The sequence below is a fragment of the Lissotriton vulgaris genome, chromosome 2_1 (assembly GCF_964263255.1).
Source record: "Lissotriton vulgaris chromosome 2_1, aLisVul1.2, whole genome shotgun sequence".
NCBI lineage: Eukaryota > Metazoa > Chordata > Amphibia > Caudata > Salamandridae > Lissotriton > Lissotriton vulgaris.
In genome coordinates this window covers 853,960,506-853,974,805 of record NC_141687.1, presented here as the reverse complement: position 1 = coordinate 853,974,805, position 14,300 = coordinate 853,960,506, and the positions used below count along the sequence as shown (strand labels likewise).

Here is a 14,300-nt window from a genome sequence, read left to right as displayed (position 1 = left end):
TCTTCATAAGTGCTTTGACCACGATCAAGGTCTTGAAAGCGGTCTAAAACATTGCCTTTGTGGAGCACCGTATAAGTTCGAAATAGTGGATCCCTTTGCAGTATCTGTCGTAATAGAAAGGCATATTCTAGACATAGGTGGGGGAAAATATTGAGAATGGATGCAAGAGAGTAGACAGCCACAAGAGGTGGAGCTTTAAGGGGAGTGAGATGACCAATAAAGATATCTTCACTAATGGAAAATAATGTATTTGTAGGACAATAGACTCTGCAGAGGTCTGATGCGCCAGGTCTATTTCTTGCCTTCAACTTTCCTACCCATTACTCAGAGAGGTGCTTCCATGAACTGCAGGTATTTGATGACAAAAGTCTAAAATTCTAATTTTCGTCTGAAATCTCACCAGCATGTAATTTTAACACTTGACGTCAAGCATGTAGTCACCAAAAATGTTCTCTCCCCAGATCTTTCTATATAGGACGCATAGGCAATCCTTTTACTGTACACCGGCATGAATTGTCTCCCTGTCCTTCAGGGCTTATATCAAACTTCACACACAGTGAACCCTTTTCCAGACATCAGGAGTCAGGAAAACGCATGATGCACATATTACGTTACTCTATTCCTGCCTATTGTTTCTTCACAAAGATCCTTTCATGAAGAAAGATGTCATTTCCATACATAAAAGCAAATATTGAAAAACAATTAAAGTGCACTTTGTAAGAATGAAAGAATACCGAATTTTACCGAATCAGTATTCCGGAATCGGTAAATGACATGTAGGAAAAAATTCGATAATATTTACTGAATCGGAAAAATTCGGAAAATGTGTACTGATTCGGTAAATACCGAATCGGAGATTCAAAATACAAGCAATTGAGGATTCAACCAATCCTGTGCATCCACCCCACAACCAGGAAGTGGCCACACCCTTGCAGGTGCAGACAATCAGAACCTTCTTGGAGAGCTGGGAGCAATTGAGCCACTGGCTGAACATTGCTGAGGAGAACTGCAGGATGGTATCCAATGAATCAGAGAGGGAAGGAGCTGAAAGAAAAAAAGGGAGATGAAGTTCAGTGCAAATTAGTTTCAGGTGCTTGTGGAGGAGGTGGTGAAACACCACAACCCGCTTTTTGGCAAACAGTCCCTGTAGGTAGCAGAGGCTGTGAAAAGAAATACCTGGCTGGCAATCCAGGCAAAGGTGACTGCCACTGGGGTGAGCCCACGCGAGAAAGATGACCTCAAAAAAATGTGGTATGATCTTCGGATCATTACAAAGAAGAAGCTGGCTGCATAGAGGAAAGAGGCCAGTGTCACAAGGGGAGGAAGGAGCAGGGCACCTGCCCTCACGGACCTAGAGCAGCTGGAGGAGTCAACCCTGGAGCCCAAGAGTGGGTCTGGAATCTGGGATCCAGACAGCTCAGCCAGAGCAGCCACAAAACAAGGTAGGAAGCATGCACAGCAATCCCCCCTTCCCTATACCCATTCCCCACTGTGGCTGTGTGACTCACACTCCAGGACAGGTTTTGGTAGACACCAGCAATGCATTATGGGAGATGTAGGCAGTGAAACACCCATCATGACAGTCATCACACTAAACAACAAGGCATGACACACACATCAGTCAGAAGCAGAAGAGGACATTGAGATAGTGTGACAGGATTGTAATTTAATTTTGAAATGCAAGGCTGCAGGACCACTGAGCTAATGTCCATATCTGTCCACAGGAGAGTCATCAAGGGAAGGGCACCCCGTAAGGGAAGAACTGAGAGTGCCAGCACATGTGCAGGTCATAGCACTCAACCACCACCGGCACCAACACCACAGGCAGCTGCAATACCAGAGCCAGCCACAACGGCAGAGCCAGCATTGACACTGCTGATTGAATCTCCACTGTAGGAGAGTAGGGTCTGCAATCCTATGATCACCCCAGATTTTTGCTTTTTGCTTCACTGGTTTACGACTTTCCCTGGCTGTGGGCCTGCTAATCAGACCCACAGCCTAGCTGTTCTCTCTCTAAATTGACACACATGTACCTTAGGTGCATTTACCAATTGGTACTGGGCCACCTTATCAGTCCCTGTACAGTATAACTTAGGTATCCAGGGCATAGGTGTACCCTGGGCCTACCAGGGGCTGCAGCATGTATTATGCCACCCCTGGCTGGCCATCTAAATCTGACACAACTGGCTGCACGACAGCTGGAGCAAGGTGATGTAATCACCCTTTACTTTAGATATAGTATTCCTATATCTAACCCTAAAATGGACACACGTATTCCTATCAGTCACTCCTATGGCAGGCCTTATCAATCCTGAAGGCAGAGTGCTTGGAATTAAGTGAGATGGTGCTCTGGCATGAGCTGAGCCCGTTTGCAGCTTGCGGAACCAAGTCCTAATAGCTGTTCCATGATAACGCTGTGAGAAGTTGGCCTGATATGCAGTGCTCACTATTCTAGTGATCACTATGTATCAGTCCAAACGACCCTTATTGATGATTGGTTGTAAGTCAACCTTATAAACCAGCTATCCTAGTAGCATGGACAAGAGCAGTCTTTAGGCTAAACTCTAGAGGGCGTGTTAAGCCAGCATTTACACCATCACATATACCCCTTGAACACCAAGTGAAAGGACACCACACAAGTTGTTATGAAAATAAAAGGATATTTATTTATAACACAACAACCCTGGACTCTTCATGAGGACAGGGTGCTAAGCACAATACAAAACTCTTAAAGAAATACTGAAAGTCGCACAATTTACACAAATGCCCGAGGGGCACGGAAAACCATATACTACAAAAGTGGAATGCGAATTACTAGCAGGTAAGTAAATATTCTCAGAGGCTTTGGAACCGCTGGGCCTACAATGCTGAACCCTTAGATTAGAAGCAGGAGGCCTGGGGACGTTGTGTGCAGAGTGGAAACTCTCACGCGCAATGCGGGACAAAGTCTATGGAGGCTAGTAAATGCAAAGTTAGTGTTCTCGGGCGAACCCGACTAGGTAGGTCAAAAACGAAAGTGGATCTAGACAGAGTGGTTCTACGCTGGAGCACCGTGGTACTCGGTTTACCGAGCCCAGGGGCTGCGGCTGCATAGGGTTCAATTGTCGTCGGGAATCCTCGTTGACGAACCAGGAGCCTGAAGTGGAAGTTGCTGGCAGGCGACCAGTGAAGATGTTCCGGGCTGATCCAAGGATGGATCAGTGAAGAAAGATACCTGTAAGCAGAGGGGACCAAGTTCTGAATCACTAGCCAGTGATTAGGTGGGCACCAGGATGGAACCAGACGAGGTCACTCAGCCAGGTGAAGAGGTGACACTGGATTCTGCTGCTGCACGGACCAGGGCGCTAATGTCGACCAGGCTGGAGGTCTGCGAGCTGTCCCACGTCGGATGTCTGCTGCTGGCGATGCTGGATCCGTTGAAGGAGGCAACAAGCCTTGGCTAAGGCAAGCCCACGTGGCGGCACAAAATGGCGTCTGGAGTGGACCAGGAAGGTCCGTGGAAGTTCCCCTTCAAGAGGAGACAAGGGCCAGTCTAGAGGAGCTAGACCAGCGGTGAAACAAACGTAGGACGTCATCTGGAGGGTCACTAGCCAACGGGAAAGTGACCGGACAACGTGGCAAGCAACCCAGGAGCAAAAGGGCACCACGCAGATCTGGTGGATGCTGGGGGACTGGACTTCGGTGCTCGTGCTGCTTGGGGTTGGGGCTTCTCTTACCCCAGTGCACCCACTCGAGGGTCCCTTGGCGGTCGTGCTGGGTCAGTGTCGTGCTGGTTCTGATGAAAGCCGATTCCTCTGGTCTCATCGCACCCACGGTTCTCAGCTGTGCTGTAGAGGCAGGTTGAGGTCAGAGATGGCAGGGAGTCCGGGTCTCGTCGTGCTGGTCGGTCTGGTTCCGGAGGAAGGACGTGCAGCAAACCGCAAGATACTTAGTTGGTGCCTGCTGATGCAGGGTGACTACTCCTTAGTCACAAGGGAGAAATCTTGAGAGGAAGAGTTCCTTTCGCAGAAAGTAGTTTCAGGATTCAAAGATGATCTAATTTGGAAGGGTCCCCGGTCCTACCTTTATTCTAAAGAAAGGGGCTGGCACGCGACTAGGTCCTGCCCATGGGTGGGACAAGGAAGGGGGGTAGTTACACCCCTCTCCGGACTTTCCCCAGCTCAGGGGCTGGTGTGCCCCTGGAACTGGTTCAAGCCGGCATATGCACAGTGAGCACCGGGGTGCCACTTGCAGTCACCTTCCTCTCAGCCCTGCCTACCTGGGATACACAAAACCCTGTCTAGGATGGTGCTAGCACCGCCCTTGACAGGAAACCCCGTGTCCAAGCTCTCCTTGCTGGTAGGACTCCCAGCAGCAGGAGGTCAGACTTGTGTCTGTGGTGGCAGCATCCATTTTGTGATGCTGAGGCTTGAGTTAACTTTAACAGGGGTTCACAGTTACATACATGTCGTGTCCCTCTAGAAGGGTGGAATGCTAACCCCGTCGCCAGAATTGGCGAGGGGTTAGTATTCCAATTCGTATGACACCTTGTTATGTTAAGTTATGTTAGTTTATTTCTTCTATAGCGCACGGCTACTCCAGGGAGCATCCCGGCGCTTTGACGAAGAATATCGGCAAGTAAGACAACAACATAACTAAAATGCAGGCAGATAAGAAGGGGAAGAAATTATTTAGTAAAAAGCCACGTTTTCAGATCTTTTCTAAAAGCAAGGAGACTGGGAGCCTGTCTGAGGAAGAGTGGTAGTTCATTCCAAGCCTTTACGGCTAGATAGCGGAATGATCGACCTCCCAACCTTGCCCGCCTGATAGTCAGGACTGTCATCTTCGATAAATGAGATGATCTCAGAGACCTGCTAGGTACATAGCGGGAGAGACGTTTCCTAATGTACTTAGGGCCGGTGCCTTGTTGAGCTTTGAAGGCAAAAGTCAGGCTTTTGAAAAGAATTCTCTTAGCAATCGGTAACCAGTGTAAGGTTTTCAATAAGACAGTGGCACCTGCTCTTCTCGGGAGCCCGTAGATAGCACGGGCTGCCGAGTTCTGGACTACTTGCAAACGGGTCAAAAGATATTTAGGTAGACCATGAAAGAGGACGTTTGCATAGTCCAGTCGAGATCCAATCAAGGCCTGGACAATTATTTTCCTGTGCTGAAAAGACACTAAATGAAGAAACTTCCTCTGCATCCGTAAAATGCCGAAGCATTTACCTGAAAGGCTCAAAATATGTGGCCCAAAGGACAGTTCACTGTCCACAATCACTCCCAAGTTTTTGGCTTTGAGAGACACATTGTCTGGGGGAAACATATCTTGGGGCCACCAAGCTTTCCAGTCTAGTTCACAGGCGCATCCAAAAAAGAGAAGTTCAGACTTATCAGACTTACACTTTAAGCCATTACATCTGAACCACTCAAAAACCGCACCAAGGCAATCCTTGATCCGTGTGCCGTCGAATGACCCGCTCCTATCACAGGTGAATAGGAGCTGGGTGTCATCGGCGTAGGATACGATCTGGGCGCAAAAGGACTCCGCGACTACCGCCAGAGGGGCCTTAAAGATGTTAAACAGCATGGGGCTGAGAATGGAACCTTGCGGAACCCCCACCTCTAGCGGAGCCATATCAGCGGAGAAAGGGGGCGCCCAGATAGTTTGCCAGCGATCGGCCAGAAATGATTTTAGCCAGTTCCACACCGTTCCCCGAAGGCCGCTCTCTTAGAGTCTTGCAAGGAGGCGATCGCGAGGAACAGTGTCGAAGGCCGCCGACAAATCCAGCATTACCAACATGGCTCTTCCCCCAGAGTCGAGTACTTCCCTGAAGGCATCCGTAACCTCGAGGAGAACCAACTCCGTGCTATGATTTGCACAGAATCCAGATTGTGTGGCGTGCAACAGATCGTTTCCTTCGATGAAACTGGAAATAGTCCGATGTGCAAATCTCTCAGCCACTTTCGCCAGAGCAGGGAGAAGGGAAATAGGCCTATAGTTGGCATGGATCAAGGGGTCCAAGGTAGGCTTCTTGATCAATGGCAGGATCAAGGCATGCTTCCATGCCTGTGGAACCTCACCAGTTGACAGGGAAGAGTTCAAAAGAGGGTTTAGCAGGGCATTTAAAGGTGGTGCCACTTTCCCCAGATGTTAACCTTACTCGACATGTTTTGATAAAGCGATACCAAAGTTGGCAAATAACCGCGAGGATTATACTGATATAACAACTGACCTAACTGTCACCCCTGGAGCATGATGGGATACAGGGGGTCATGAGTGCCTTAAAGGCACGGTGTCAGTTTATTGCTATTCAGCTACAGGTTAGCTTTTCAGTCTTTTTAGACTGTGTGTTTGCAATGCAGCCTGGGAGCTTCCTATGCTTCCAGTGACTTATGAGAATTTGTACTGCTTTCTGAGCATTAAAACAGTTTCTAAACAATCTTTGGTGTTGTTTCTTATGTTTCTAATGCTTATTATACATGTATGGTGGAAATTCTTCACAGCATATTTCAGCTCTAATGTGATTTGGCTGCTATTGCTTGTGTGTATTATATATATATATATATATATATATATATATATATATATATATATATATATCTCCACCAAAACGCCGTCTCCAACTCTTTACAAGACAGCAAGTCGAGGCCCAGTTTGCATTTAAAGTGAATTTATTTAAGCAACAACACCCAACGCGTTTCGCAGCCTTCGCCGCTTGCTCATGAGCAAGCGGCGAAGGCTGCGAAACGCGTTGGGTGTTGTTGCTTAAATAAATTCACTTTAAATGCAAACTGGGCCTCGACTTGTTGTCTTGTAAAGAGTTGGAGACGGCGTTTTCGTGGATTGATTGGGGTGAGACGAAACCCCGTCAAGGCCCGCCATCAAAGGTGAGTGAGTGAGTGAGTGAGTGAGTGAGTGAGTGAGTGAGTGAGTGAGTGAGTGAGTGAGTGAGTGAGTGAGTGAGTGAGTGAGTGAGTGAGTGAGTGAGTGAGTGAGTGAGTGAGTGAGTGAGTGAGTGAGTGAGTGAGTGAGTGAGTGAGTGAGTGAGTGAGTGAGTGAGTGAGTGAGTGAGTGAGTGAGTGAGTGAGTGAGTGAGTGAGTGAGTGAGTGAGTGAGTGAGTGAGTGAGTGAGTGTGTGTGTGTGTGTGTGTGTGTGTGTGTGTGTGTGTGTGTGTGTGTGTGTGTGTGTGTGTGTGTGTGTGTGTGTGTGTGTGTGTGTGTGTGTGTGTGTGTGTGTGTGTGTGTGTGTGTGTGTGTGTGTGTGTGTGTGTGTGTGTGTGTGTGTGTGTGTGTGTGTGTGTGTGTGTGTGTGTGTGTGTGTGTGTGTGTGTGTGTGTGTGTGTGTGTGTGTGTGTGTGTGTGTGTGTGTGTGTGTGTGTGTGTGTGTCACATATAATATAGTGTTTCCGGGGTCCCGCGCATGGGCGGGGATATTCTAATGCTTATGACTATTGAGGAGGATCCCCTGGAAGAGAATTACCAGATAATGTCCACCCACACCTGTACAACACTACATAAAACTAAAAGAGCATGGCTTGAGGATATACCTGACGTGACTGACGATGGCTGGACTAAAGCCCTGGCCAGCCCCCGTGATGTGGCAGTGTGCACACGCTACCGCCTAATACAATTCAAGTACATACATTCATGTACATACATCGAATATATTTTGATCAATACAGTCTATGGAAAATGGGCTTCATCCAGTCTCCCATGTGTATGAGATGCGGCAGGAAGAGGGGATCTTCCTGCACACGGTCTGGAGCTGTGTCGCATTGCAACTGTTCTGGCGAAGGATTTAGTCCAGCCTGAGCCAGGTCTGATCGTGGGATCTCCCTTTCGACCCAAGACTGTTCCTACTTCATAGTACCGAGGGGGATAGGTGGGACCTGTACAAACAACATTTGCTCTTTCTAGCCATCACTCTCGCCAAGCCAGAGATCGCCACCATGTGGAAGAGAACGCCCCCGACAATCTGCGGGTGGAAAGGCGATAGATGTATGGGAGCAGATATTGCTGTGTTTCAGTACCGGGGCTGCCCCCAGAAGCATAAAAAAATATGGTCCCGTTGGGCCACTTACCAGAGCATAGATTACCCCCTCCCCCCCCCCAACCATACACAGACCCCCAGATAAGATTGTCCCCCTGCACATACCTGGATACCCAGACAAAGTATGCTACCGTCTGCACATACACTTCTTCAGACTTACTGAGCTTCGTGGGAATTAAGACTATCTGTGCCATGTTTGTTGTTTTACCTGTGGGTTTTGCAGGAATTACAGTTTCATGTTTGTATTGGTAGTCCTTATTTATACTGCATTCAAAATATATACAGAGGGCAACAGCCCATCCTGTACATTGAAGACTTTGCTGCGCACCATGCCACAAATTTGTTCCATCTACAGCAGGATACCGTTTTGGTGTAGGGACTCCTGGCTGCCAAGTTAACGTTACTTTGAGAGGAAGGTCGAAAGCTAACAACTGTCGCTGCTCAATCTCAACGCAAGAAGGTGGGGACTGGACAGGTTCGGGTGGAGGACCGTCCCCTGCTGCTGCGACAGAATATCATCTTGAAGGGGCAGTCTGATTGGAGGATCCATGGCCATGTGCAAGGGCTCGGGATATCAAGTGTGATTTCGGCACATTGATGGTGAACCCAGTGAATGCAGGAGTTTGGCAGTAGTCTGGAAGTGGGAGACGACAGCCTGGGGCAAGCCTGTCTTCAACAGCCAGTCGTCGAGATAGGGGAAGACTGGAACCCCTGATCTGTGACCACCGCCATCACTTTCGCGAACACCCGAGGGGCACTGGTAAGGCCAATGAGGAGCACGGTAACCTGAAAGTGCTTGTAGCCTGTAGCCGTAGTTAACACCAGTAGGACGGCAGGACGGGGATGTGAAAATAAGCCTCCTACAAACCCATTGCTACCATCCAGTCTCCAGGGTCGAGGACAGACGGGACCTGAGCCAGTGTCAATATTTTGAACTTCTCCTTCAGGAGTCAGCGGTTGACGTTGCGGAGATCAAAGATAGGACACAGGCCTTTGTCCTTTTTGGGCAGCAGATAGCAGTGGGAATAACAACCATGACCTACTTCTATGCAGGAACACACTCAATGCCTCCCTTGGCCATGAGAGCCGTCACTTACTGGCGGAGAAGGGCCAAGTGATCCCCCACATGCAATGAAATTGAGGTGGCATGGATGGAGGGGTAGTCTCGATGAGGAGGGTGTAGCCCTTTCGGACCATCTGCAAAACCCACCTGTCCGACGTGATGTTGAGCCAGTGGGGGGGGTGATGGCGGAACCTGCCGCCCACTGGCAAAAGGGCCTGAAAGGTCAGACTAGGAGGGCTTGGAGGCTGCTGCAGAGAGGACGCTGGTGGACTGGCCTGCCCTCTGGCCAACAGACACATGACGGTGGGTCCCAAGTCACCGGCAGTGTAAGGCTGGACGGCTTGCGCATGCCTGTGGCTCTGGACAGAACGTGGCGTGGCACCCCTTCCGTAGCCACGAAAGGGGTGAAAAGCAGCCATCGCGGGCTAGAGGTAGATCTGATGCCCAAGGGCCTGGCCGTAGCCCTTGAGTCCTTAAATGACTCAAGTGAGTTGGCTGCTTTGCCACCCCAAAGAAGTCATGGCTGTCAAAGAACATGTACAAAAGCATAGCTTGGACATCACCTGAAAAGCCAGTGGACCTCAGCCAGGCGTAAAGTCTCAGGGCTACTGACGTTGAAATTGTCCTGCCCAGCGAGTGGGCGGTGTACAGTCCACATCATATGGAGAACTTGGCTGCGTCTCTATCTTCAGCAACTGCACAAGAGAGCACGGTCCGGGCCTCTTCCAGTCACTGTGGCAGCACCTGCGTGACGGTGTTCCACACAGAATGGGATTAATGGCCCAAGAGACATGCGATGTAAACCGACCGCAGTCCTAAGATGGAGGAAGAAAAATGTTCTTTCCAAGATGGTACAGCTTCTTGGATTCCCTATCAGGTGGAGCAGTAGGGAATTCGCCCTTGGAAGATGAGGCTTGAACCACTAAGCTCTCGGGGGTAGGGTGCTGGGAGAGGAAAATGGGGTCGCCTGGGGCAGGGCGGAGACATTGGGCAATCATCCTATCTACAGGTGCCCCTGTGATAGGCTTGGATCAAGTGCCCATAACTATGTCTGTGAGGGTCTCATTTAACGGCAGCAGGGAATCCGAAGAGGCCACATCCCGTTGAAGCACCTCGGTTAGGAGGTTAGTCCTGACCGCCACTGTAGGTAGCTCAAGGTTTAAGGCCTCAGCAGCCATACGCAATACCATTGCGTATGATGAACCCTCCTCCGTAGCCATGGTACGGGGAGATAGTATGCCAAGGTCTGGAGAGGTTTCCAGACCACTGGCCTCACCCAACTACTCTCCAGTCCGGATCTTCTACAGGCCCACTGTCCCCTCCCAGGCCTCCTCACCCTCCTGTGGTAGCAACTCCGGGGGATAGGGAACACCAGGGGAGAACAGGGGTACAAAAGTGCCGGTTGGCGCTGGTACAGACGCCGGTCCGGCTCCGTGTCCACGTCGAGTTGGAGACTGGGGTAGACGACTGTTGGGGACACAAGAGGGAGCAGAGGTGTCGCCAATGGATTTGGTGTTGTTAGGTCGACCGGCGCCGATCTGGATCCAGGCCTGGATCTCTGGGGCCCCTGCAGCGCCGAAGCGGCCGGCATCAAAGGCCTAGAACCATCAACCAAGTCTGAGGGGCCCAAAGACACACCCGTGGAGTCGGGCTGCCCAAACATGGAGTGGAGGGCTTTGTAAAAGTTGGGCAGGGGTCGCTCCGGGTCCCGGAAAGGCCAGAGTCAACCCAACAGGCTCCGCGGGCGGAACTGGCTGACTACCTTCCGCATACTGTGTCAGCAGACGGACACGGAGAAGGAAAAGAGCGACGGTGTTTCTTCGTCTTCTTTTTGTGCTTTGACTTACCCGAAGGCTTCAACGAGGAGTGATGATGATGGCTCCATGACCAGTCCCGTGACCTTCCTCTTGACCGGGACCTATAGCGGCGCAGAGCAGACTGCTGGGTCTCTTGGGACAGCTTCCGCAAAGACTTCGGGCCATGGCCTGGCAGCACGACTTCGGGCATGGTCACTTGGCCACTCAAAAAAAGTGACAACTTTATCCAGAACTTAATCTGCTGGAACAAAAGATATACTATTTAAAGATGGGATGATTTAAGTGGTCATCTTCCAGTCCTTTTGTAAAGACATTAAACAATTTGCCATATCTCTCTCTGTTCAACAAACAGTGTTAATAGCAGTTCTCTATTGTCAAAGATTCACAAACATTTAACTGGAGGAAGAATACATTTTTGGGGATAATAAAAAGAAGGATGAAAACTCTGTACAAGGATCCTCTGAGCCCTGTTAGAATTGCTCGATGTAAGTTAGCATTTGTGGCACCATTTTCTAGTACAGGCGCCATTTTGAATTATGATCTAAACCAATTGTTCGCTATTTTTGAGAAAAGGTCCGTTAGGCTTTGTTTCTCCAAGGTTGGGATTTGCTTCACTAATGAATAGACTGTTCTTATTCGTGCATACCTTTCTTTCTAGACAGAGGACCTCTCCCACTTGTCTTGTGACAGGCCCGACTGGAGCAACCTTGGACTTTGCAACTTTGTGTAAGATATGAGTGCTGAGATAGTTTTTTTTGTATTTGATTGCTTAGCAGCACCAGTCTGGAAAATTCCACTATGGGCATACTTTAGCCCAGTCACGAAACGCACATAATTTATTTTTAAGCTTGTCAATTCCAGTCCTCTGCAGCACTCCTAGCGACTGGGCAGACTGGGCTCCGCTCTGACTGTACTCCCTGTACTCAGAATAAACATTTATTGGTTTGTATTCTCTACTGTCGGACTCTTAATTTGGCATGGAATGCAGAGAGGTGGTCATTACTGACCAGGTGGGTGACCCTAAACTGGTAACTTCCTTCAGCCGCCCGCTGGTTAATGTGCATTTCCACTTTCTGGTTGATATAGGGAAAGTGTCTGGTCTCATTTGGTTCTCTTATGCTGATGACAAGAAGATTACTTGGTCTCTTTGTTCAGAGGATAATAACAGGTTGTCTAATCTTAGATATGCCTAGCTGCAGTGGCAAATTATTTAAAGTTTATTGGAAATTAAGAATGAGGTTCTTGAGGTGGGAAATCAGCCTCATTTTTGGGGTCCAAGATGGTGGCATGATGATCTAGGTAACCGGTCGTTAAAAATCTTGGATATTGGCAGGAAATAAAGCTCACTATTGACTACCAAATATATCAACTGTCTGCTAGTTGTTTTGGCCTTCTTAGATGCCTTAAAAAACCTTACGGTCCTGCCTATTTCTACCCAAAAGATGATTGTTCGGGCCTTTATCTTCCACCCCCTGAACTATGGTATCATACTGGACCTAGGGGCTGCTAAATAATCTCTGAAAAGGCTTTAGATTGTTTAGAACACTGCTGCACTCCATCTGTGCCTCATTGGTTTCCATTCAGCTCCGTAATCGTCACGGTCTTTCTATAGATAAGCGTATCAAGTTTAAAGCACCAGAGCTACATGGATAAGACAATGACTAAGTCATCCTACGTTTTTAAGGATGATAGTTCTACCCCATTTCCTTTAACCGTTCTCTGTGCTGTGGCAGTCAGAACCTAGCAGTGAATACCAGAGTCAAATTGGTCAAACAAAGAGGGTAATCCTTTGCATATTGAGGACCCAAACTTCAGAACTCTCTTCCTCCTTCTATGCAACTTTGCAGCTCACTTGAGAGGTACCGTAAGCTACTGAAAAAATGGTTAATCTAATCTGTCAGTATGTGACAAACTGTTGTGCCTACGCCTGGAATCCCGTTGCTGCAAACATGCACTTTATAAATAAGATTAACATAACATGAAATACCCAAGCAGGAAGGGGTCACTTTTACAGAAATTCGGATGTATTAATTTTTTTGTAAAGAACACCCTAACAATGAAAATCAGAGCAGTTAATTCAAGTTAAAAATTTACACATGTACTCACTTGTTAAAATTTGCCATTGAAGGGGATACGCTATCCATTTGCTTATGAAAAATGATGTTCTCAGCTGTAAAACAAAAAACAGAAGAAATGTCTGAAAGCGTGGTGGGAAATTTGTCACACAAACAGACTATTGTTTGCAGATTTTTCTATAGTAACCTCTACTCCTCGTATTCAAGGCAGATATTTCTTAGGATACAAACCACATCCATCAAAGATGTGATCCAGTAAAGATAAGGAAACATTACTTTCCTGTAACTACAATTCTTCGGCATTGGCATTTTTCACAGATTCACAAGCTATGTTGCATGTGTCTCAGAACTGCTTTGTAACAGTCCTGCAAAGAAATCCCTCCACAATGCTGCAGTTTAATTTGTGGAAAGGGACATCCTTTTTTCAAGTAGTCTTCGTTTAGTGTGTTACATGCCCTAGTCAGGTAAATTAGCATGCACAAAGGATAATACTGCAACCACAAACTAAACCCTCAAAAGACTGAATTCCTCTCACTTTCCTATTCCCTCTCTTTGCTCTATACTGAGAGGGTATGCAGACATATCTAGTATTAAATATCGATATACCATTATATTGATGTTTAAATATCGATATGACAGAATATCAACCATCAAGAATATCGTCGACCAGAATATTGACATGCAGGTAAGAAATATTGTTTTAATAAATATCGAGGTTAGTAATATCGTTAGTCAAAATATGGTTAATATTTTTTGTGAGTTTTGAATGTTAGTATGGCTTAAAAGTACAGCTTATTTTTGTAATTAGTGTTTACATTTTTGACAAGTAATTAATTTTATGTTAGTTTTTGCGTATTTTAGTTCTGTAGCGGATTGTGGGTTTATAGGGGAATAGGGTGGGAATTAATTGAATTGTAATTAATTAAGTTTATGAATTAATATGTTTATATTTAATAATGTACATTGTCAATTGTGCTAAATAATTTCCTATTAATTGGTAAATATGTTGTGTAATTTTTGAGTAGCGGGATGTGGCTTTATATGAGAGTAGTGTGGGAAGTAATTTAATTATAATTAATATTTTTATTAATTTATATATTTTTAATATTTTATATAGTCAATTTTGCTAATTAATTTATTATTAATACCTAATAATAAATTGGTACATATGTTAACTGTGCAATTTTGTGGAAGGTGGGTTGTGGTTTTATGGGGAGTAGAGTGGAAAGTAATTTTATTATAATTATTAATGTTATCAATTAATATGTATGTAATGAATTGTTAATTGAGTTAAAAAATGTTAATTCGTTATTAA

General features: G+C 46.9%; 1 protein-coding gene across 1 annotated transcript in view; it reads right to left on the bottom strand.

Annotated features, from left to right (window-relative positions):
- The window catches only part of RBM44 (RNA binding motif protein 44), a 1,989,784-nt gene that overhangs the window by 1,503,661 nt on the left and 471,823 nt on the right, over positions 1–14,300 (bottom strand). The window contains exon 6 of the mRNA XM_086956335.1: positions 13,017–13,080. Within this exon, the coding sequence (XP_086812461.1) occupies positions 13,017–13,080 (64 nt within the window). The remainder of the gene's footprint in view (positions 1–13,016; positions 13,081–14,300) is intronic.